The 25,599-nt window shown below is 40.3% G+C and overlaps 1 protein-coding gene across 1 annotated transcript in view; it reads right to left on the reverse strand.

The window, feature by feature from the left end:
• Window positions 1-1,233: 1,233 nt before the first annotated feature.
• The window catches only part of cat (catalase), a 42,701-nt gene continuing 18,335 nt past the window's right edge, over window positions 1,234-25,599 (reverse strand). The window contains exons 4-13 of the mRNA XM_061912054.1: window positions 23,803-23,933; window positions 23,600-23,704; window positions 23,400-23,525; window positions 23,136-23,327; window positions 22,905-23,057; window positions 18,218-18,356; window positions 16,374-16,504; window positions 6,784-6,891; window positions 6,529-6,612; window positions 1,234-2,391 (exon numbers count right to left, since the gene is read on the reverse strand). Coding sequence (XP_061768038.1) covers window positions 2,329-2,391; window positions 6,529-6,612; window positions 6,784-6,891; window positions 16,374-16,504; window positions 18,218-18,356; window positions 22,905-23,057; window positions 23,136-23,327; window positions 23,400-23,525; window positions 23,600-23,704; window positions 23,803-23,933 — 1,232 coding nt within the window. The 3' untranslated portion in view covers window positions 1,234-2,328. The remainder of the gene's footprint in view (window positions 2,392-6,528; window positions 6,613-6,783; window positions 6,892-16,373; window positions 16,505-18,217; window positions 18,357-22,904; window positions 23,058-23,135; window positions 23,328-23,399; window positions 23,526-23,599; window positions 23,705-23,802; window positions 23,934-25,599) is intronic.

Genomic DNA, 25,599 nt, shown 5'->3' on the forward strand with positions numbered 1-25,599 from the left:
TATTATCACACTGGTCCGCTTGGTCTGTGGCGGTTATACAAAAAAGCCAAGGAAAAATCAAAACACACTTATGCTTGACCTCAAGTGATGTTTTATTCTATTCTCCCTCAAAAACACATTTAAAGGCCTACTGAAATAAGATTTTATTAAACGGGGATAGCAGGTCCAATTTATGTGTCATACTTGATCATTTCGCGATATTGCCATATTTTTGCTGAAAGGATTTAGTAGAGAAAATCGACGATAAAGTTCGCAACTTTTGGTCGCTAATAAAAAAGCCTTGCCTGTACCGGAAGTAACAGACGATGTGCGCGTGACATCACGGGTTGTCGGGCTCCTTACATCGTTTATAATCATAGCCACCAGCAGCAAGAGCGATTCGGACCGAGAAAGCGACGATTTCCCCATTAATTTGAGCGAGCATGAAAGATTCGTGGATGAGGAAAGTTAGAGTGAAGCACTAGAAAAAGAAAAAAAAAGGTGACGGCAGTGGGGAGCGATTCAGATGTTATTAGACACATTTACTAGGATAATTCTGGAAAATCCCATATCTGCTTATTGTGTTAATAGTGTTTTAGTGAGATTATAAAGTCATACCTGAAAGTCGGAGGGCTGCGGTGACCGCCAGTGTCTCTGAGAGAAGCCAATGGAGGAGCCATGATCACAGCTGCCTTTTTGACAGCTGCTACAGGAGGAAGGACGCTAACTCCGCACAAGTCTCCAGTAAGAGCCGACTTAATATCACAATTTTCTCATCCAAAAACTTGCTGGTTGACATGTTGTAGAGAAACATGTTCGCTAAAGCTTCAACACAAACAAAGAAACACCGGCTGTGTTTCGGTTGCTAAAGGCAGCTGCAATCCACCGCTTTCCACCAACAGCATTCTTCTTTGACGTCTCCATTATTAATTGAACACATTGCAAAAGATTCAACAACACAGATGTGTAATTATGCGATGAAAAGAGATGACTCTTAGCCGTAAGTGGTGCTGAACTAAAATGTCACCGACAACCAATGATGTCACAAACGCGCGTCATCATTCCGCGACGTTTTCAACAAGAAACTCCGCAGGAAATTTAAAATTGTAATTTAGTAAACTAAACCGGCCGTATTGTCATGTGTTGCACTGTTAATATTTCATCATTGATATATAAACTATCAGACTGCGTGGTCGCTAGTAGTGGCTTTCAGTAGGCCTTTAACTAACACACAAAAAAAACACAAACAAATGATAGCTGCGCATTTTCATTTTATTAATAAAGCCAAGCTGTATTCCAACCAACTTTACAAAGAAGTGGACGTCCATTGGTATTTTTAGCTTGTTTGCGCCTTTTTGAAGCAACATGCTTATTATAGTAAATTATATAAGTGTTACGGTATTGTAATATTGCAAGGCGCTGCAATCCTCCTATAGCATGAATTTGTGAATAGGTCAGTGAACATGAACAAACTTGTACAAGTGTTAATTAAACTCAGCGATAAAAGATTTCATTTTCATCCATTTGTATTGAACACTCACAAGGCTTGAAGGTACCGTCCTGTACTTTCAATATGATTCATGGCAGGCTGGTAACACAGCTTCACTAGCGTGGTCTATCAAGATTAGATATTAGTCATAAATCATAAAACCATCAACTACTACGATCAAGATTCGATTCTAACAAAACAGTGAAGTCAAATGTTTTTTACGAGACTAGGGTCATATTTGGAGTAAAAACAAAAGACACAATATTACATTCTGACATGATAATGTCCAACTAACAATATTACTGATTCATTTTAGTTCAAATACAACTTTATTCCTCATTTATTGGTATGACTGTCGGGTCAAGTTGAAATAATGATGCAATTTACACCTTTTTAACTGTAGTGTGTGTCTTTGTGAGGGCATATTGAGATGTAATAAAAGTACGTCTTTTACACTCCTAAAACGTCATTTTTTGAAATTGTACTTAAAATCATTTGTAAAAGATTTTGTAAAATTGCTACAAATGTCTGTTGAAAAAAAATCTGCAATGCCGAAATTATTACATGATCTGTCATAATTCTGTGACTTTGCTTCTTCTGTATCTTTTGCCACCGTTTTTGCAACATTGCATCAATCAATCAATACCACAACTAATCGTCCTCATCTATCACGGAAGGCACACATTGTAAAGCAGAAAAACTGTTGGTTACTTTCATGTCTGTATGATGAAACATTAACATTGGAAGCCCCGCTTAGCATTTTGTTCTTAGCCCCAAAATGGTTTTAGCATAATCTGTGACTTATTTTGTTAAAGATTACTTAAGTGCATCCTGCGGTCTGGAAATGAGCTCCCTGGCGTTCACATGTTGGACAAGGCAGTGACGGCTGACGCTCCTGGTCGGCTGTAAACGTGAATGTTGTTCTGAGGGACAAAAAAGCAAGACACGGTGTTAGCAGATGTAGTGTGGTAGTGTTTAGCATCCTACGTACTTAGTTGTAGTCTAGGGCAGTGGCTCTCAACCTTTTTTCAGTCATGTACCCCCTGTGAACATTTGGTTAATTCAAGTACCCCCTAATCATAGCAAAGCATTTTTGGTTGAAAAAAAAAGAGATAAAGAAGTAAAATACAGCACTATGTCATCAGTTTCTGATTCATTAAATTGTATAACAGTGCAAAACATTACTCATTTGTAGTGGTCTTTCTTGAACTATTTGGAAAAAAAGATATACAAATAACTAAACATTTGTTAAAAATAAACAAGTGATTCAATTATAAATAAAGATTTCTCCACATAGAAGTAATCATCTACTTAAAGTGCCCTCTTTGGGGATTGTAATAGAGATCCATCTGGATTCAGGAACTTAATTCTAAACATTTCTTCACAAAAAAAGAAATCTTTAACATCAATATTTATGGAACATGTCCACAAAAAATCTAGCTGTCAACACTGAATATTGCATTTCTTTTCACGGTTTATGAACTTACATTCATATTTTGTTGAAGTATTATTCAATAAATATATGTATAAAAGATTTTTGAATTGTTGCTATTTTTAGAATATTTTTGAAAAATCTCACGTACCCCTTGGCATACCTTCAAGTACCCCCATTTGAGAACCACTGGTCTAGTGTGTTGCTAAGATAACATATACACTTCTTTGAAGTAATGTTTATCATGTATGGCAGGGGTGTCCAAACTTTTTCCACTGAGGGCCGCACATGGAAAAATTAGAACAAGCGGTGGCCATTTTGATATTTTTCATTTTCATAACAAAATATATGGATTTTATTTTTTTTTACCTTTAGGGCCCTTGGGGACCATAAAGGGTCTCAATCATTACTGCTAATAAAACTTCAGGTTGATATGAAGTAAAAAAAAAAAAGAAGACAACTTTTTTTTTTAATAGTAAACTGAAATATGCAGTTTTTAGTCATTAGAGCAGTGGTTCTTAACCTGGGTTCGATCGAACCCTAGGGGTTCGGTGAGTCGACCTAAGGGGTTCGCCCGAGGTCAAAACACACCCGACTCTTCGTGTCAATAAAAACTTCTCCCTATTAGGGTATTACGGGTACAACAACCGCTGAAGAAACACTGATTTGCAGGTGTGTCATTTGTTGTGAGTTTATGCACCGTGTCGGTTTTGTTCTTTGAACAAGGTGATGTTCATGCACGCTTCATTTTGTGCACCAGTAAAAAAACATGGTAACACTTTAGTATGGGGAACGTATTCACCCTTAATTAGTTTCTTATTAACATGCAAATTAGTTACATATTGGCTCTTAACTAGTCATTATTAAGTACTTATTAATGCCTAATTCGGCATGGCCTCATTATAACCCTAACCCTCTAACCCTAACCCTAACCAAATAACTCCAAATTAAGTCTTTGTTACTTAGAATATGTTCCCCTGGTGTCAAAAAACCTCTAAATTAAGTCTTTGTTACTTAGAATATGTTCTCCTTACTAAAGTGTACCAAAAACACATAACTTTGTCTTGAATTTGAAAAAAAAAACAACAATTTATTTTTCACTGAGAAGGGTTCGATGAATGCGCATATGAAACTAATTGGGTTCGGTACCTCAAGGTTAAGAACCACTGAATTAGAGTCATAAAAGATCAATAATGCAGGGCACCATTGATTTTAATTCATTATTAATATTGAGAAATCACAGTGTAAAGATAAATGAAATCCCATTAAATATAATTGGGATCCAAAAGGTGCCCCACTCAAAGTGATACATTTATATATATATATATATATATATATATATATATATATATATATATATATATATATATATATATATATATATATATATATTAGGGGTGGGCAAACTAATGCATTAATTACGCGTTAACTCATCAATCTATTAACGCCGACAATTATTTTATCGCACATTTGCGGATGTTGTTTACATGCTTTTATTTTGTTAACGCCTTTTCTTAGCAAGATGGCATCTCCCGGATGTACTTCGGCGTGGAGGGGCTCTTGGTGTAGATGGAACATTTGGCAAAAATACCGGACAATTCTGCAAATGTCCTGGCTGGCTTACAGCGTGGTCACTCCGGGATCACTTACGACCGCCAGACAATTCTGGATGTGGATAGATCGGGCCGTTTTGGACTGAATGAGGCGTGCTTGCTAGACCGGCTAGCTAGCATGGGAATACTTTGCCGGCTACATCCAGCGGCCTGTGAAGCAGCGGAGTATATGTGTTGTCTGTCTATTTATGAATAATGCAGACCAGGAGTGTTGGCTGACTTCTTAACGTTTGCTTTCAGAGCGTGCATATCACAACATACAAGATGTCGTCATGGCGACACAACCGCGCATGCTCCTCACTCCTGTTGCATGCTGGGTAGGGTAGTTCTTTTTTTCCCTGGCTCATAACATCACAATATAGTACCATGTATATGATGCCTTCAGTTTATCAAAGCACCAAGCAAACAATCGGAAAATTCCCATCATATCAATTCCTAGATATGGTCATAATTATTTGAAGTGCACTACGCTGAATAAACACAACATTATTAATATTGCTATAATTTGATCCAAAATTCCCTAAAACAGCCCACTACCTATAATATAAGTTTTTTAAACATAAGATCCCTGATAAAAAAAATGTTTCTGCTGTTACCTCAGAAATTGCCTGTTCAGATGTTATGATTGTGGCTCAGAGATTTGTATGTAGATTATATTTATTTTCCATAACAAACAGGATAACTTAAATACCCTGGCAGTGGCAATAAGCTTAAATGTTTGTATTTACATTTTTGGAGTTGATTTTCATCAAATATGCTATTTAACTGCTACTGTTTAACAAGGACTGATTTAAATTGTGTTTGCACAACAAATGTTTTGGCGCTTTTGTTCATGTGGGAGAATATTCCAATAAAGGTGAACTACACACTACTTTTGAATTCATTATTGGGCTTTGCATATACAATGCAGTTAATCGCCATTAATCAGAGAAATAGTGCGATTAACTTTGATTAAAATTTTTAATCGTTGCCCAGCCCTAATATATATGTATATATATATATATATATGTATATATTTTACTTTCAACATTTAAGTCACAAGATCAACTTCAAATATATCTGTCAATTTTACGTTTGAACTATTATTTTTGTTTGTTTTAAAGAAAACTTTGATGTTTTAATATGGGCAATCACACAATATATGCAATATTTTTTCCATATAAAACATTTTAAAGTGAAATTTTTGAAGTAATTGGAGCCTTGAAGATAATTCATTATAGCAGGGGTAGGGAACCTATGGCTCTAGAGCCAGATGTGGCTCTTTTGATGACTGCACCTGGCTCTCAGATATATTTTTGCTGACATTGCTTAACACGGTAAGTAATGAATAATTCTGCTGGTAATCACAGTGTCAAAAATAAAGTTAAAAATATAAAACATTCTCATGCATTTTAATCCATCCATCCGGTTTCAACCGCACCTGTTCAAGAAGTCGCATTAACAATAAGAAGTATTTTATTTATTGTTGGTTATCTTCAGAATAAGTGTTATTAAAAAGAATAAGAGACTTATTATACTCCAAAAATGTTGGTCTTACTTAAAAATGCACGCATTTAGTTGTATTCAGTCTTAAAAAAATATTATATGGCTTTCACAGAAATACTTATTAAAATATTTGGTTTGTATGGCTTTCTCAGCCAAAAAGGTTCCCGACCCCTGCATTATAACATTGATCATTTTTGTCCTTTTTTTTTTTAGCAATGGCAAAAAACAGAAAAATGAAGACAAAAGAAAAAAAACAGCTTGCAAGGCAGCTTTGGGTCAACATTGAAAGTTTTTGTCATTAGATTTCACATCATTCCACTTTTTTTTAAATGTATTTAAAAATGTTTGCAATATCATTTCCAGAATGTGTGGTGGGCCGGTAAGGAATTAGCTGCAGGCCGCAAATGGCCCCCCGGGCCACACTTTGGACACCCCTGATGGTTGGAGTGTACCATTTTGACAACATGCTGACATTTTAGCGTGTGATTGTATGACGGTGTAGCAGCCTTTCCTCATTTAATTTTATTTACCTTCTGGGCCTCTGCATTGTACTTGTTGAGAAGGCTCTGAACTCTGTTGGCATAATCTGCATGCACGGCTTTCAGGGTTTCCACCTGCGAGCGAACAGGAAACCAAAGTGAAACTTCCTGACCACAGCGGAAAATAACGACGGTTTACCATGAAGTAGATGCACGGAACAAAAAAAAAAAAGTTACACTGAATTCAACAGAAAAGAAACTCAATGCCTGGGAGTCGGCAGAGCTGGGGGCGTGTGCGGGGCTTACCATTCGCTTCTGGATGAAGAGCTGCGCCCCTTTCAGGGCCCCTGCCATGTTCTGACAGAGTCTTTGGCGTTCCTCTTCGTTCAGCACCTGAGTGTAGAAGGTGCGCACCTGCAGCACGACATAAACATTTATTTCTGCAGTTAAATAAATACACCCTCACCCCTCCCAGACTGAAACAAATATAGCAGGGGGTTGAGGTGCAACCGGGTTAAGCACTTTGGGCTCCTTAAAAAGGGGTAGAAAAGCGCTATACAAGTACAACCCATTTACCATTTTACGAGCGTGCTTTTATTTTGAAGGCCTAACGTAATCAGCTCCAGTATGTGTTACATTATTCAAGTTAAAAACAGAGGAAATTATTGAAATGGGAGGGCGTCGGGAAGAAGGCAAAAAAGGGCGTCTCAGTGAGTAGTAATGTGATACTTTGACATATTTGACTATTCCTAAGTAAGACAGTACTTACTTAGACCGGCGGCGGTGTTGTTTTTTCAAAGGAAGTAGTGTGGAACTGCGAATTATTAAGCTGACGGCTATTTATTGCTACCAAGCAAATTTCCGATGGATACCATTAGCATTATCATTTTGAGTTGAACATCAGAAATCACTTACAAGTGCAGCAGGAACAAAGCCAGAGGAGCATCAATTGAAAATCCCTCATCTTTGAGCTCACGCCTGTGAGCTGTCCTTTTATAAGGATAAACTCCGCTTCTCTTTTGTCTTCAGACAAAACTTTTCGTTTCTTTGGATGTTTTGGGGCTTTGGCAGAGATCTTCTTTTTGTTTTTGTTTTCTGGTGGCACGCATGGCGCGTTAACATAGACTTCCGTCCGTCTTTTTAACAAATGGGGTAAGGGGGGGTGATGTATGCCGTAAAGCAAAACGTATGCCACACAAGTTTTGTGTGGCAGGGTTCTTGCCACCGTCCTCAAAGTTGCTAAGCGCAAGTAAAAGAAAGCGATACAGATCCTCTCTGGCCATGACAGAGGTGTCATTCAACTAGTTGTAAGTCGAGGTATTATTCCTAAAGTAATGAAAATATTTTATGAAGGTTGAAAAGTTACTTAGTGCTGCTTTAACGCCCTTAAATTAATTGTTATATGTATTTTTAATCTTTTACTGCTTTGCAAAGACATTCATTTGGCTTCTTAGAAAGACATTTTCCCAGCGGGCAAATTCATATTACTCTGTTTAACTAATCCAGTGTAAGCACTAATGGCTTTTGACTCCATTTCCCCAAACGACCCGACATTGTAAAACAACTACACACTGTAAAAAGTGGCATGAGAAGTGGCAACCTCAAATTTCCTCCAGATAAATTCTAACAAAACGGAAAGTCTGATAATCGCTTCCGATGAAAAGATCCCCCTGATCAAGAACTCCCTTGGTGCTCTCGGTGCATCTGTTAAAGCAGCCACAGAAACCTTGGGGCTGTGTTTGATCAGTCAATGTCTTTGGAGTGTTACTGCCATCAACTGACCAAAAACAGTTTTAATCACCTCAGAAATTTTTCTAAAGTGAGAAATTTGCTGTCAAAATTGGATTTCAAAATGGTGATTCTCACGTTCATTTAATCTCGTATTAACTATTGCAATTCCGACTTCACTCTTTTCAACAAGTCAACGCTAAAGAGACTTTAGACTGTACAAAGTAGAGCTGCCAGACTTTTGACCGGTGCACCCAGAACAGCCCATATTACCCCCGTTGTATCCAGTCTTCCAGTTAAATTCCGCATTGATTTTAAAATTTTAGTCCTGACATTTCGTGCATCGCAATGTGAGGCCCCTCAGTACATCACTAAATTGTTATGTCCCTACTCATCAGGGCGCAGCCTCTGGTCTTCAGGCCTGGATGATTTAAAGATCCCAAAAACCTGTGGAGACCTGGCATTCCAGGCTATAACTTGACTGTGTTGAAACTTTTAATAAACATTTGAAAACTTCTCTTTTTAGTAAAGCTTTTACAAACCCCGTTTCCATATGAGATGGGAAGTTGTGTTAGATGTAAATATAAACGGAATAGAACGATTTGATTTGCAAATCCTTTTCAACCCATATTCAATTGAATGCACTACAAATACAGGATATTTGATGTTTAAACTCATACATTTTATTTTTTTTGCAAATAATAATTAACTTAGAATTTCATGGCTGCAACATGTGCCAAAGTAGTTGGGAAAGGGCATGTTCACCACTGTGTTACATCACCTCTTCTTTTAACAACACTCAATAAACATTTGGGAACTGAGGAAACTAATTGTTGAAGCTTTGAAAGTGGAATTCTTTTTCATTCTTGTTTTATGTAGAGCTTCAGTCGTTCAACAGTCCAGGGTCTACGCTGTCGTATTTTACGCTTCATAATGCACCACTCATTTTCCACTCATTTTCGATGGGAGACATGTCTGGACTGCAGGCGGGCCAGGAATGTACCCACGCTCTTTTACTATGAAGCCACACTGTTATAACACGTTGCTTGGCATTGTTTTGCTGAAATAAGCAGGGGCGTCCATGATAACATTGCTTGGATGACAACATATGTTGCTCCAAAACCTGTATGGACCTTTCAGCATTAATGGTGCCTTCACAGATGTGTGTGTTACCCATGTCTTGGGCACTAATACACCCCCATACCATCACACATGCTGGCTTTTGAACTTTGCGCCTATAAGAATCCGGCTGGTTATTTTCCTCTTTGTTCCAGAGGACAAAAAGGTTCATAAACTCGTCAGACCACAGAACACTTTTCCACTTTACATCAGTCCATCTTAGACGAGCTCGAGCCCAGCGAAGTCAGCTGTGTTCCTTGGTGTTGTTGGTAAATGGGTTTTGCTTTGCATAGTAGAGTTTTAACTTGCACTTACAGATGTAGCAACCAACTCTAGTTACTGACAGTGGTTTTATGTTGTGTTCCTGAGCCCATGTGGTGATATCCTTTACACACTGATGTCAGTTTTTGATGCAGTACCGCCTGAGGGTTCAAAGGTCCGTAATATCATAGCTTACGTGCAGTGATTTCTCCACATTCTCTGAACCTTTTGATGATTTTACGGACCGTAGATGGTAAAATCCTTAATTTCCTTGCAATAGTTCGAAGAGAAATGTTGTTCTAGAAGTGTTTGACAATTTGCTTACAAATTGGTGACCCTCGCCCCATCCTTGTTTGTGAATTACTTAGCATTTCATGGAAGCTGCTTTTATACCCAATCATGGCACCCACCTGTTCCCAACTAGCCTGCACACCCGTGGGATGTTCCAAATAAGTGTTTGATGAGTATTTCTCAACTTTATCTGTATTTATTGCCACTTTTCCCAACTTCTTTGTCACGTGTTGCTGGCATCAAATTCTAAAGTTAATGATTATTGCAAAAAAAAAAATGTTTATCAGTTTGAACATCAAATATGTTGTCTTTGTAGCATATTCAACTCAATATGGCTTGAAAATGATTTGCAAATCATTGTATTCATCTCAGTGGTCACTTTTTGAACACCACAATGTATTGAATAAATACAAATACTGTTAACAAACACTAGACTTTAATATTTTTTTCTATTCAGCCACAAAAGCATCATCTTTAAACCACTCAAAATTGTACTATAAATAAGAGTATACCAGAGTCCTCTGTACACCATAGTCATTTATTGATATGCCGCATAATGTCCTCCTTTTTGGTGTCATGGAAATGGTCACCCTACTTGCCGGTAATCAGAAAAAATATCGTGAGTGTAGCCTAATGTGTTTTACTGAGACGTGGCTGCACGATGATGTTCCGGATAGTAACGCTTCTATAAACGGCTTTGAAATGGTGCGCGCTGACCAGGACCCAACCAACTGCAAGCGGAAAGGAGGGGGGCTTGCTTTGAATATGAATAAGAAATATTGTCATCCCGGTCATATTACAATAAAAGAGCGCCACTGTGACCCGAATATAGAGATGTTAGCTGTAGGACTCAGACCATATTATTTGCCCAGGGAGATTCCGCATGTTATAATGATGGCGGAATACATCCCCCCCTCTGCTAACGCTGCAGCTGCCAGTGAGGTCATCCACAGCTCCATAGCCAGACTACAAACCCAGCACCCGAAAGCTCTCATCCTCATCTCAGGGGATTTTAACCATGTTACTATGAACAAATCCATACCCAATTTCACTCAGTATGTCAGCTGCCACACCAGAAGAAATAAGATCCTGGACCTGCTGTACGCAAACATCAAGGATGCGTATTGATCCATAGCACTCCCAGAGCTGGGCCGGTCTGACCACAACCTTGTTTACCTCAACCCATGTTATGTGCCTCTGGTCAAAAGACTGCCTGTGACCAAAAAAAACTGTGAGAAGGTGGTCAGAAGGGGTCCATGAGACACTACAAGGCTGTTTTGAGGTAACTGACTGGCAGGTGCTCATGGAGCCTCATGGTGAGGACATTGACGGGCTCACAGAGTGCGTCACAGACTATATCAACTTATGTGTTGACTCAAATGTCCCATCAAAGACGGTCACCTGCTACCCAAACAACAAGCCGTAGGTCACCAAAGACATCAAAGCCATACTGAATGAAAAGAAGAGGGCATTCAATGCTGGTAACAGGGAGGAGGTGATACGAGTTCAGTTGCTGCTAAAGACCAAACTCAGGGAGGCCAAGGAAAACTACAGGAGGAAGCTGGAAGCGAAGCTGAAGGATAACAACATGAAGACGGTCTGGTGAGGTACAGTATGCAGACCATCACCGGCCTCAAACAATCGGGGGGTCAGGGGGTGGATGGAGACAAAGATAGGGCCAATGAGCTAAACCAGTTCTTTAACAGGTTTGACACAGTGGCTCCGAAAAACTCCTGCCCCCCCCAAAGCATGCCAGCCGGGCCCCTGGCCACATCAGCAAACCAATCCATCCCCCCCTCCCCGCCCCCCAACACCAATGACTACCTCCCCCCACTGAACACCTCACCCTCAGGATGATGAACCCCCGCCCCCAACCAACCACCTGAGACCCCCCCCCCCCCCCCCCCCCCCAGTGTGTCTGTCTGCAGAACAGGTGAATGCACAGCTAAATAAGTTACACACAGGCAAGGCCGCAGGTCCTGACTGTGTGAGCCCCAGGGTGCTCAAAGCCTGCACCCCACAGCTGTGTGGTGTGCTCCAGCACATCTTCAACATGAGCCTTAGGCTGCAGAAAGTCCCCACACTGTGGAAAACCTCATGCGTGGTCCCCATCCCCAAGTGCACGCGACCCAGCACATCAAAGGACTACAGGCCGGTGGCGCTAACCTCCCATATCATGAAGACCATGGAGAGGTTGGTCCTGGAACAACTCCGCCCTACAGTCAAGCCCCACCTGGACCCACTCCAATTCGCCTACCAGCCACGACTGGGAGTGGAGGACGCAGTCATCTACCTGCTGAACCGAGCCCACACCCACCTGGACAAGCCTGCAAGCAGTGTGAGGGTCATGTTTTTTGACTTCTCCAGTGCTTTCGATACTATACGGCCTGGGCTACTGGGTGTGAAGTTGAAGATGCAGGTGGAGGCCCCCTTGGTGTCCTGGGTGGTAGATTACCTGACTGACAGACCACAGTACCTTCGACTGCAGGACTGTGTGTCTGACAGGCTGGTCAGCAACACCGGGGCCCCGCAGGGTACAGTCCTCTACCCCATTTACATCACCGATTTCCACTATCAATCAGAGTCCTGTCACCTTCAGAAGTTTTCTGATGACTCTGCTATAGTGGGGTGTATTGAGGATGGTGATGATGAAGAATACAGGGCACTGGTGGAGGACTTTGTCACATGGTGTGGAAAGAACCACCTCCAGCTCAATGTGACGAAGACCAAGGAGCTGGTTGTGGACCTGGGAAGGAGGAGGAGTACTCTGGCGACCCCTGTTTCCATCAGGGGGGTCGATGTGGACATGGTTGAGGATTATAAATACCTCGGAGTACACATGGACAACAAGCTGAATGGGTCCAAACACACTGAGGCCCTCTACAAGAAGGGACAGAGCCGCCTCTACTTCCTCAGGAGGCTGGGATCCTTCAACGTCTGTACAAAGACGTTGAAGATGTTCTACGAGTCGGTGGTGGTGGGCGCTTTCTTGTTCGCCGTGGCTTGCTGGGGCAGCGGGCTGAGAGTGAGGGACGCAAACAGACTGGACAAGTTGGTAGAGAAGGCCAGTAACGTGGTGGGAGTGGAGCTAGACTCTCTGGCGGTGGTGTCAGAGAGGAGAAGTCTAGCAAAACTCCTAGACATTATGGACAACACCTCCCACCCACTACACTCGGACCTTGCGGAGAGAATGAGCACGTTCAGTGGAAGGCTCAGACTCCCTAAATGTAACACGGAACCACACAGGAGGTCCTTCATACCGACAGCCATCAGACTGTATAATGCATATGTTCCTTCTAGACTGCACTTAAATGTAGGATATATGTAGAATATATTTATATTATTCACATATTATATATATGTATAATATATGTCATATATTATTTATTATTATTATTGTTTATTGTGAGCGAACTGTGGTGCTGAATTTCCCCCAGGGATCAATAAAGTACTTTCTATTCTGTTCTATTCTATTTCAATTATGCGCTGTCACCAGTGTCAGAAGAAACTAGATAGATAGATAGATAGATAGATAGATAGATAGATAGATAGATAGATAGATAGATAGATAGATAGATAGATAGATAGATAGATAGATAGATAGATAGATATATAGATAGATAGATAGATAGATAGTACTTTATTGATTCCTTCAGGAGAATTCCCCTCAGGAAAATTAAAATTAAAATTCCAGCAGCAGTGTACAGAGTTGAGATCAATTTAAAGAAAAAAAAGTAAAAAGTAAATAATGGGAATAAATAAATAAATAACTAGAGAAAACATGTTGTGGTATAAGTTCAAGATGTTTTTTGAAATGTTTTAGCTGTGCATATGATAACATTAGCTTTGTTTTTAAGTCATAATTGAATATGTATTGTGCATCTTCTGTGGCAGTGGTTCTCAAATGGGGGTACGCGTACCCCTGGGGTTACTTGAAGGAATGCCAAAGGGTATGTGAGTTTTTTTTTAAATATTCTAAAAAATAGCAACAATTCAAAAATCCTTTATAAATATATTAATTGAATAATACTTCAACAAAATATGAATGTAAGTTCATAAACTGTGAAAAGAAATACAACAATGCAATATTCAGTGTTGACAGCTAGATTTTTTGTGGACATGTTCCATAAATATTGATGTTAAAGATTTCTTTTTTTGTGAAGAAATGTTTAGAAGTAAGTTCATGAATCCAGATGGATCTCTATTACAATCCCCAAAGAGGGCACTTTAAGTTGATGATTACTTCTATGTGTAGAAATCTTTATTTATAATTGAATCACTTGTTTATTTTTCAACAAGTTTTAGTTATTTTTATATCTTTTTTTACAAATAGTTCAAGAAGGACCACTACAAATGAGCAATATTTTGCACTGTTATACAATTTAATAAATCAGAAACTGATGACATAGTGCTGTATTTTACTTCTTTATCTTTTTTTTCAACCAAAAATGCTTTGCTCTGATTAGGGGTTACTTGAATTAAAAACATTTTCCCAGGTGGTACATCACTGAAAAAAGTTTGAGAACCACTGGTCTGTGGTATATGGTGCGGTGGAGTCAGATGCATGTGCACACACGCACACACACTAACCATAGTTGGAGTGCAATACTTACTCAGACTCAAGTAATTATTTGCATGACTACTTTTTACTTCCACATAAGTGATATTACACTAAAGCAGGAGTTCGGCAACCTTTACCACTCAAAGAGCCATTTTGACCCGTTTCACAAAATAAAGAAAACAATGGGAGCCGCAAAACTCTTTTGAAATTTAAAAATGAAATAACACTGCATACAGAGTTTTTTTTTTTTTGCTTTGTGCTATATATAAACCAGGGGTCTCAGACACGCAGCCCGCACCTTAATGAGAAAATGTAATGTTAGCGCGGCCCGCAAGTTTTACATGAATGCCGCTTGACAGCATTACACTTATGTTGAAGAGGTTCATTTAGCCTACTGACATGTATTTATAAATGGTTGATTTATATAGACTAGTAAGATACCTTACTAGCCTATATAAATCAACCATTTATAAATAAAAGCATTACACTTGCCAACCCTCCCATATTTTCCAGAGGTTCCCTAATTCTCAAAGTTTCTATTCTCGCGGATATCTGATGATATTCATCCAAACAACAATAATGAGAGAGTGCAAAGAAAGTGCTGCCTTTAACGGCCTCAACAACATGCACAAACAGTTTACCAGCCCAGTTACACGTTGTATGTGGCTCCTGCAGGCCCACGCTCACCGCTGCAAGACATACTTGTTCAACAGCCATACAAGTTACACAGAGAGTTGGAAAATAAACAACTTTAACACTCTTACCAGTATGCACCACACTGTGAACCCATACCATATAAGAATGACAAACACATTTCGGGAGAACATCCGCACTGTAAGACAACATAAACACAACAGTACAAATGCCCAGAATCCCATGCATCCCTGAATCTTCCTGGCTACATTATACACGCGCTAGCACCAACCCCCCCCCTGTGCATCAGTTGAGGTGGGCGGGGTTGGGGGGGCGAGGTTATGTGCTAGCGTGTGTATAATGTATCCAGGAAGAGTCAGGGATGCATGGGATTCTGGATATTTGTACAGTTGTATTTATGTTGTCTGCGTCGGTTGAGGTGGGGGGGGTTTGGGTGGGGAGGGTTGGTGCTAGCGGGGATTATAATGTAGCCTGGAAGAGTCAGGGTTGCATGGGATTATGGGTATTTATTATGTTGTGTTACAGTGCGGATATTTTCCCAAAATGTGTTTGTCATTCTTGTTTGGTGTGGGTTCACAGAGTGGCGCATATTAGTGAGAGTGTTAATGTTGTTTATAATACAACCCTCAGTGTAACCTGTATGGCTGTTGAGCAAGTATGCCCTGCAGGTACATGGGTGAGTTGACAAGAGCTGCCTGTAGCATGCGTCCGGTCGACAAGCAGATAGCATTGTTTAAAAGCGGGCGCGACGAAATGTGATACAGGAAGTTAAAAGCATTACCATCGGGCACGCACACAATATTGTAGACCGGGTGAATACTGGCCCCAGAGTGATTCCCGGGAGAGGCACCATACTCCGGAAACCTCCCGAAATGATATGCAGCTGAGCCACATCAGAGTGACCAAAGAGCCGCGGGTTGCCGACCACTGCACTAAAGTAACGAGACTCTTACTTGTGTACAATTTCAGACAACCCAACTCTAGCTAACATATGGTTAGTTTAATTTTTAGATGCACTGCTGCCACATGCAGTTAGACTCGAGTACTGCACCCACACGATTGTCTTCTTTTGGTGTAGTTCAAAGTAAAACATTTACATTTAAAAGCCATATCTGATAAGTTAAAGTTCAAGTACCAATGATTGTCACAAACATTCTAGATGTGGCGAAATTATTCTCTGCATTTGACCCATCACCCTTGATCAACCCCTGGGAGGTGAGGGGAGCAGCATAAACATTGGCATTATGGGAGGTTTATTGGTCACGTTTCATTTATTGGTTACCTGGGTCACGTTGTCCTCGTCCTCGCTGTTGTAACGCGCTACATCCGGAGACACCTTGAACTTGGACTCCACAAACTGAAGCTGGGTGTCTGGCGCACTGAAGCTGTTGGGGTAGTAGTTTGGAGCGCCACCTGGAGGATGGATGCATTACATTCATCACAGGAGTGTTTAAGGCAGACCTGGGCAAATTAAAATTCAGGGGCCACATTAAGCTTTTTAATCTGGTCCGCCGGACATTCCCAAATCATTTTTTTAGATCTTTAAGATGGAAAGTATAGCTGGCATTATGATGTGCTGTGATGCTTTATAATGATCGTAAGTTTTGAACTATACTAAGTATTTCATTGGTTGAAATCAGCGCTTTTGTATGATGTACTAGTTACTATGGTAATCTAATTAGTTACTATGGTAATCCAATTAATTACTTTGGTCATCTAAGTAACAGCAGCTCAGACCAGGCACCAAGCAGTGTGGGTGGGGAGCGTTTCGACAGAGTGTTTCCAGAGCCTGAAATGCGGGTGTCAGGGATAGACGCGGACGGAGATTTTTACAATATATTCATATATCTCAGATTTGTGGTGTTTTTAATTTTTTTTACTATTTCCGTTCATATTTCGCAGTTTGTTGCATTTTTGTTGTGTTTCGCTTGATTGTAAAATATGTGGATGAAGGGCGGGTGACGTTCATATGTTGTCAATATTCAGTGTTTTATGCTTCATAGTTAATATTGTAAATCCCACATTTGTTATTTTCATGTACATTCCGGGTGTCTCATTCAGTAAAAAAATGTAAAATTGCATTCTGTTTTGTAAGGCGGTCTGTCATAACGTTTTTAGCATTTGATCTGACATTATTGCAAGGTTTTGTATCGGTGTTCCTAAAAATAGATATACCGGCCCCCAGATTGATTGATTGATTGAAACTTATAATGATAGATTGCACAGTACAGTACATATTCCGTACAATTGACCACTAAATGGTAACACTCGAATAAGTTTTTCAACTTGTTTAAGTCGGGGTCCACGTTAATCAATTCATGGTGAGTGGTCAGAGACATTTTTTTCTCTAAATTTGGCCCCCCGAGTCAAAATAATTGCCCAGGCCTGATTTAGGGTGCACTTTGTGAAAATATCATCACAATCAAAACACAACACAAATGGGAAAAGAAGATAAAAAACTGTCAGGAAAGGACAAACAATTAAAATGTTGATCAAAGTAAGATAAAGAAAGAAAACTTTTTGTTGATTTAACTTTTAGCATATGAGATTAGTTTTAGCCTTTTCTTTTCACAACAGGAACAATATCAAATTGGCCTTCATACTCCAGTGTGCGCCCCTACTAGTAAATGTGCACATTACAAGCATTTTTGCAATACATTTGCAAACATTTGTATATCTTATCTTACAACGTTGCTGTTTTTTCTGTAAAAGAAAATATTAACAAAAATGTTAAAACAAACTATCAAGCTAACAATGACAAAATAACAAGTGGTGCCTCTCAAGTCTTTGCCAGGGAAAAAAAAACATATTGTAATAACCCAATGAACATAATAACCAATTTACCATGAATTGATTATTTTGCACCCCGACTTAAACAAGTTGAAAGACGGGTGTTACCATTTAGTGGTCAATTGTACGGAATATGTACTGTACTTTGCAATCTACTAATAAAAGTCTCAATCAATCAATCAATCAATCAAAAATGAGGAGCCCGGAGTCAGTAACAACACATTGTGATGTTGCATGAAGAAGTTTGCTCCCAACTTCAAAGATAAAACTGACATGTCTTTTTTTAGAGAAGTCTACAAGTTATTGAAATAAATTAGTGTTTGCCGTGGGGCATACCTTGGTTGTCGAACATGCACATCGGTCCGTCCCGCTGGTAGTTAGCCACCCGGGCCCTGTAGGGGCAGTTGACGGGGATCTGCAGATAGTTGGCCCCCAGTCGGTGCCTGTGTGTGTCTGGGTAGGAGAAGAGGCGACCCTGCAGGGCGGAGAGGCACCGGTAAGACCACATGAAGCCTCTAATTCAGTATTAAAGGCCCACTGAAATGAGATTTTCTTATTTAAACGGGGATAGCAGCTCCATTCTATGTGTCATACTTGATCCTTTCGCGATATTGCCATATTTTTGCTGAAAAGATTTTGTAGAGAACATCGAAGATGAAGTTCGCAACTTTTGGTCGCTAATAAAAAAGCCTTGGCTTTACCGGAAGTAGCAGACGATGTGCGCGTGACGTCACCGGTGTGAGGGCTCCTCACATCCTCACATTGTTTATAATGGGAGCCACCAGCAATAAGAGCAATTCGGACCGAGAAAGCGACAATTTCCCCATTAATTTGAGCGAGGATGAAAGATTCGTGGATGACGATATTGATGGTGAAGGACTAGAATAAATAAATAAAATAAAAAGCGACGGCTCCGGGCGGCGGCAGTGTGAGCGTTTCAGATGTAATTAGTAGGGCTGCAACTAACAATTTTTTTTGATAATCGATTAATCTGTCGATAATTACTTCGATTAATCGATTAATAGTCTGATTTTAAAAAATTATTAAAAAAGAAAAGCATACTGGCACCATGTCCTTTCGACTTGCCAAACATAACAATAACAAGGCAAGTGTTGGAAAAATGTTTAGTTTTTTTCTAAAGTGCACCATTGTCATGCACAATAGCAATAACTTTGCTTCGGGGAATTTCAAACTTATTATTATGTAAACTTATTCCAACCATGCTGCAATGTTGGATGCTGAATGTCTTTCCTCTAGTAGCATGGTCGTAAGGCAGATTGACTTCATATTCCATTCGTCTCCTATGTAGTGGCATGTATTGCCAAGGTAGGCAACACTTGTCCACACATCAGTAGTGAGAGCAAGTTTGCTCTGGGTGACTTTTATGTCAGTCTGCACAGCATGGAATGTCCGCTTGTACTTCCTCTCCATCAGTTTGGTAAAATGGGTCCTCGAGGGAAGAGTGTAACCAGGGTTGAAGACGTAAATCATTTTTCTGAAACCGTCATCCTCCACCATCAATAGTGGCCTCATGTCAGTTACCAACATATTTACGACACTATCAGTCAATGCAGCCGCTTGCTGTGGTGTGCACACAAGCCAGCATCTCTAATGGTGCCTTGTTTCTTTCTGAAATGAGAGAAACCATATCATGAACGTACATAGTAGCAACATTTACATGTAACTCAATACATACTTAGTTGATTTATTTAATAATTTCTGATGTAAAAGGCACATTTTTTCATATCATGGTCATTGCTGCCTAGTTGTTCTTGTTATTTTTACTGTTATATTTTTATTCTTATGTTGCTTTTTTATTTTTATTCTTATTGTAATATTTTCTTCTTTTTTTTTCATTCAAACCCTCGTTATTTACTTATTAAATTCGATCTCAATTCTGTACACTGCTGCTGGAATTTAAATGCTCCTGAGGAAACTCCCTGAGGGAATCAATAAAATGACTATCCATCTATTTATCTACCTATCTAATTACACCACCACATTAAAAAAAGAGCTAAATGAAAAAAATAGACATTGGGGATGCAGCATACAACAATTATAATACAGAAATGTAACTCATCAGATCAGAACTGAATTAGATATAGTACACGTTTCTGTTGTGAATAATAAAGGATTCATTTTAGGCTGCCTGTGAATAATAGCATGAAATATTCTAGCACCTACATAACGTTTATGTTACTAAAGCGTCACTCAAATATTTTATAGTTTTATCGGGTCCGGCTACATGGATCCATTATGAAACCAACCTGAGATATTTCTGTCCGTTTATTGCCTTGAAACTATCTCCTCGTTAACAACATATTAAAAACACACAAAGACAGACACAACGGACCAATGTACTCTGACTATGGACTTAAAAAGTTACGTACCGTGAGTTTTTTTCTTCATCTATGGATCCAACATGCTTCCTCTTAAGGTGCTCCCGAAGCGATGTCGTACTTCCGTGCCACGCGAGGTCGACGCTGCACGTTTTGCAGGAAACTGTCTTCTTTGCAGTGTTTAGGGTGATGAATTCCCACACTTTTAACGACTTGGGTCTTTTCTCCATTGCAATTACACTATCGCTATTTGCACCTGGCTCGCTGACAACAAGCTATCCATACACTTAGGTAAAACAGAATCCATCCTATTTGGGTCCCATATCAAACTTAAGAAGGTCAGTGACTTCACTATAAAAGTGGGTAACATTGTTATCACCAGGAAGGATGAGATCACCTACCTAGGTTCCATTCTAGAGGCTAATCTTTCCTGTGATAAAATGGCAACCAAGGTGATCAAAAAGGTCAACCAAAGAACGAGATTCCTCTACAGAATCTCCTCTCTGGTCAACAAAAGCACCTTGAGGATTCTAGCGGGAACTCTCATTCAACCCTTCTTCGATTACGCTTGCACCTCCTGGTACCCCAGCACCTCCAAAACCCTCAAATCTCGACTCCAAACATCCCAGAATAAGCTAGTCCGGTTACTTTTAGACCTCCACCCCAGATCACACCTCACTCCAACCCACTTCTCCAAAGTGGGCTGGCTCAGGGTGGAGGACAGAGTAAAACAACTTGCACTGAGCCTAGTCTATAAAATCCACTACACCTCCCTGATACCGAAGTACATGTCAAACTACTTCCTTAACGTAAATGACCGCCATAACCTCAACACCAGGGGCAGCTCCACAAACCACGTTAAACCCAGATTCCGATCTAACAAAGGTCTTAACTCATTCTCTTTCTATGCCACATCAATGTGGAATGCACTCCCAACAGGTATAAAAGTAAGTGCATCTCTATATTCCTTCAAAAGCGCTCTAAAACAACACCTCCAGGCAACTTCAACACTTTACTAATACCCTCCTCCATTCACATCCCATCTCCCCGGATTGTAAACAACTCAAATGTACTTCTAATGTATATACTTGTTCTTATGCTATGTGAACTCACTATGTTCTCTGCTGGCTGTACATATCCTACTAAATAAGACCTACACTGTTTCAATGTCCACATTTCTCTGTTGATGCAATTGTTGATGACTGAAGTTCTGATATCAACCAAAACTCCTCATCCCACCCCCGGATTGTAAATAATGTAAATAATTCAATGTACATACTATGATGATTAACTTGTGTGATGACTGTATTATGTTGATAGTATATATTTGTACCATGAATTGATGAAGGTGGACCCCGACTTAAACAAGTTTAGTGGTCAATTGTACGGAATATGTACTTAACTGTGCAATCTAGTAATAAAAGTATCAATCAATCAATCGCTCCTGTTTCCCTCCACCATTTTTCGAATGTTTCCAGACAATGACGTGAGCTGCACATGACACATCATTGGCTGGCTTACTGCCGCCTCCCTGGCGCTGTTTTGTACTAATTTGTGCTTATTTTGATTATTGTTTTTCAGCTTTTTGTAAATGTTGCAGTTCCTAAATAAAGGTTTAGGAAAGAACGAAAGGAAAAAAAATTAAAACATTTTTGGAAAAAAAAAAGAGCCTCGGCACATGCGCATTGCATACATTCAATGAATCGATGACTAAATTAATCGCCAACAATTTTTTATAATCGATTTTAATCGGTTTAATCGACTAGTTGTTGCAGCCCTTGTAATTAGACACATTTACTCGGATAATTCTGGAAGATCCCTTATCTGCTTATTGTTTTAATAGTGTTTTAGTGAGATTGTAAAGACATACCTCAAAGTCGGATGGCTGCGGTGAACACGCCAGTGTCTCAGAGAGAAGCCGAGGAGCCAAGCTCACAGCTGCTTTTTTTGACGGCTACTGCAGGAGGACGAATAATCCACTGATGTCTCCGGTAAGATATACATCACAATTTTCCCATCCAAAAACAGGCTGGTTGACGTAGAGAAACATGTTCGCTTGACCGCTCTGTGTTAAAGCTTCACAACAAACAAAGAAACACCGGCTGTGTCTCGGTGCTAAAGACAGCTGCAATACACCGCTTTCCACTAACAGCATTGTTCTTTATAGTCTCCAATATTAATTGAACAAATTGCAAAAGATTCAGCAACACAGATGTCCAAATTACTGTGTAATTATGCGATGAAAAGAGACGACGTTTAGCCGTAAGTGGTGCTGAGCTAGTATGTCCCCTCCAACCAATAACGTCACAAACACACGTCATCATTTCGCGACGTTTTCAACAAGAAACTCCGCGGGAAATTTAAAATTGTAATTTAGTAAACTAAAGCGGCCGTATTGGCATGTGTTGCAATGTTAAGCGTTCATCATTGATATATAAACTATCAGACTGCGTGGTCGGTAGTAGTGGGTTTCAGTAGGCCTTTAAATATTGGGCAGGACCAATAGCAGTGAGGTGTTAGGGGGTTGCGAGGAGGAGTTATCTGAGTATACGCAAGCCTTCAGCTAGGGAGCAGCGGTACAAAAACTAATTGACAGGCTGCCTTTTGGAAAAATGTCTGCCCCTGGGTGGCGCCTGACAGAAAATAAATGCAAACTCCTGCATAAATTCAAGCATTGCCTCTACCTGCAGCATCTTGTCCGGGCTGGCCTCGATGCCCGGCGGCATGTTGCTGGGGTCAAAGGCCAGCTGCTCCACCTCTGCAAAGTAATTGACTGGGTTCCTGTTCAGGACCATTTTGCCCACAGGGATCAACGGGTATTCCTTATGCGACCAAACCTGAAAAATATGAAAGTGAGATGTGGTCAAAATTTACAAAGAAAAAGTTGTCAGCTACACTTTAAGTCACGCATGTACCTTAGTGAGGTCAAACGGGTTGAACTGGAACTTCTCCGCCTGCTCAAACGTCATGACCTGTATGTAGAAGGTCCAGGACGGGAAGTTGCCATTAGCGATGGCGTTGAAGAGGTCTCCTATGGCGTAGTCTGGATTGGTGGAAACTAGGCGGTCTGCCTCCTCCACAGACATATTCTTTATCCCCTGGTCAGTCTGACAAAAAGGGATCAGAGTCAGCATGCTTGTTGAGGAGCATTTCTACTGTCAGCTGACGGTTCCTAAGACCTTGTAGTGGAACTTGCAGTACACCAACTCTCCATCGGCGTTGACCAGTTTGAAGGTGTGTGAGCCGTAGCCATTCATGTGACGAAAGCCATCCGGCAAACCTCGATCACTGAAAAGGAAAGAGACCTGCACGGAGACGCAAATACACAAGTCACATTCGACCTCAACCATTCCCACCATAGCTTCACGCTTGCAGCTACCTGATGGAGACTCTCGGGTCTCAGACTCCAGAAGTCCCACACCATGTCCGGGTCCTTCATATGGGTCTGAGGATTGCGCTTCTGCGAGTGGATGAAGGACGGGAACTGTGGGGGAATGAGGGATTTAAAAGACAATAAGATGACTCGCAAGCGTACATGTGGAAGAGTCCATCTTCATGTCTGCTGATGTTGCCTCAACTCACCAACATGGCGTCTTTGATGAAAAAAATGGGTGTGTTGTTGCCTGTCAGGTCCCAGTTGCCCTCGTCGGTGTAAAACTTGACTGCAAAGCCTCGGGGATCCCGCACTGTGTCCGCTGATCCGGACTCTCCCGCTGAAATAAAGTTAATAGGCATATTGTTCAATAGTAGTAGATTTAATCTGGTGTTGGGTATGTGCTAACAAACTTATATATGGGGTCAAAACAGTGCCAAAATCCGTGCATGTAAAAACCACTCTGTGTGTCCTTTCCGTACCCGGACTCATTTTACATCTCTAGTAAGACTGGACAATTATTCCAATTTTATTTTCGATTTTGGTTATGGCTTCTCACGATTAGGAAAATACAACAATCGGAAAAAACGATTAATGGGCCGCGCAACTTGCATTCAAATTCCGGAGCTTGTGACGGTGAAACAGATGAGGAGCGAATGAGTGAGAAAAGAACATGTCTACGAAAAGTTTGGAATAATAATATAAAACAAATACATGCACCTGGGGATAGGTTGATTGGCAACACTAAATTGTCCCTAGTGTGTGAATGTGAGTGTGAATGTTGTCTGTCTATCTGTGTTGGCCCTGCGATGAGGTGGCGACTTGTCCAGGGTGTACCCCGCCTTCCGCCCGATTGTAGCTGAGATAGGCGCCAGCGCCCCCCGCGACCCCGAAAGGGAATAAGCGGTAGAAAATGGATGGATGGATGGGCTGTACTTGTATAGCGCTTTTCTACCTTCAAGGTACTCAAAGCGCTTTGACACTACTTCCACATTTACCCATTCAAACACACATTCACACACTGATGGAGGGAGCTGCCATGCAAGGCGCCAACCAGCACCCATCAGGAGCAAGGGTGAAGTGTCTTGCTCAGGACACAACGGACGTGACGAGGTTGGTACTAGGTGGGATTTGAACCAGGGCCCCTCGGGTTGCGCACGGCCACTCTCCCACTGCGCCACGCCGTCCCTTTTACAGAGCTAGTATGCCTAATCAATCTTTACTAAACTCAACAAAAAAGTAAGGCACGATTTCTGCATTCCCGTAACCGTGGTCGGTAGGGCTGCGAATCTTTGGGTGTCCCACGATTTGATTCAATATTGATTCTTGGGGTCACGATTCGATAATATATCGATTTTTTCGATTCAAGGTGATTCTTGGTTCAAAAACGATATTTTTCCGATTCAAAACGATTCTGTATTCATTCAATACATAGATTTCAGCAGGATCTACCCCAGTCTGCTGACATGCTGGCAGAGAAGTAGTTTTTTTTAATAAGCTTTTATAATTGTAAAGGACAATGTTTTATCAACTGATTGCAATAATGTAAATTTGTTTTGACTATTAAACGAACCAAAAATATGACTTATTTTATCTTTGTGAAAAAAGTGTTGTCCAGCTTATGAGATGCCATGCAAGTGTAAGCCACTGTGACACTATTGTTCTTTTTTTTATTTTTATAAATGTCTAATGATAATGTCAATGAGGGATTTTTAATCACTGCTATGCTGAAATTATAACTAATATTGATACTGTTGTTGATAATATTCATTTTTGTTTTGCTACTTTTGGTTTGTTCTGTGTTGTGTTTGTGTCTCCTCAATTGCTCTGTTTATTGCAGGTCTGAGTGTTGCTGGCTCAGGTTTGGTTTTGGAATTGGATTGCATTGTTATGGTATTGCTGTGTAGTGGTTTGTTGGATTGATGAAAAAAAAAAAATCGATGTTTTTAAAAATGAGAATCGATTCTGAATCGCACAACGTATTTGATTCGATCCGTATTCGAAAT

Source organism: Nerophis ophidion, linkage group LG10 (genome assembly GCF_033978795.1).
Source record: "Nerophis ophidion isolate RoL-2023_Sa linkage group LG10, RoL_Noph_v1.0, whole genome shotgun sequence".
Classification (NCBI taxonomy): Eukaryota; Metazoa; Chordata; class Actinopteri; order Syngnathiformes; family Syngnathidae; genus Nerophis; species Nerophis ophidion.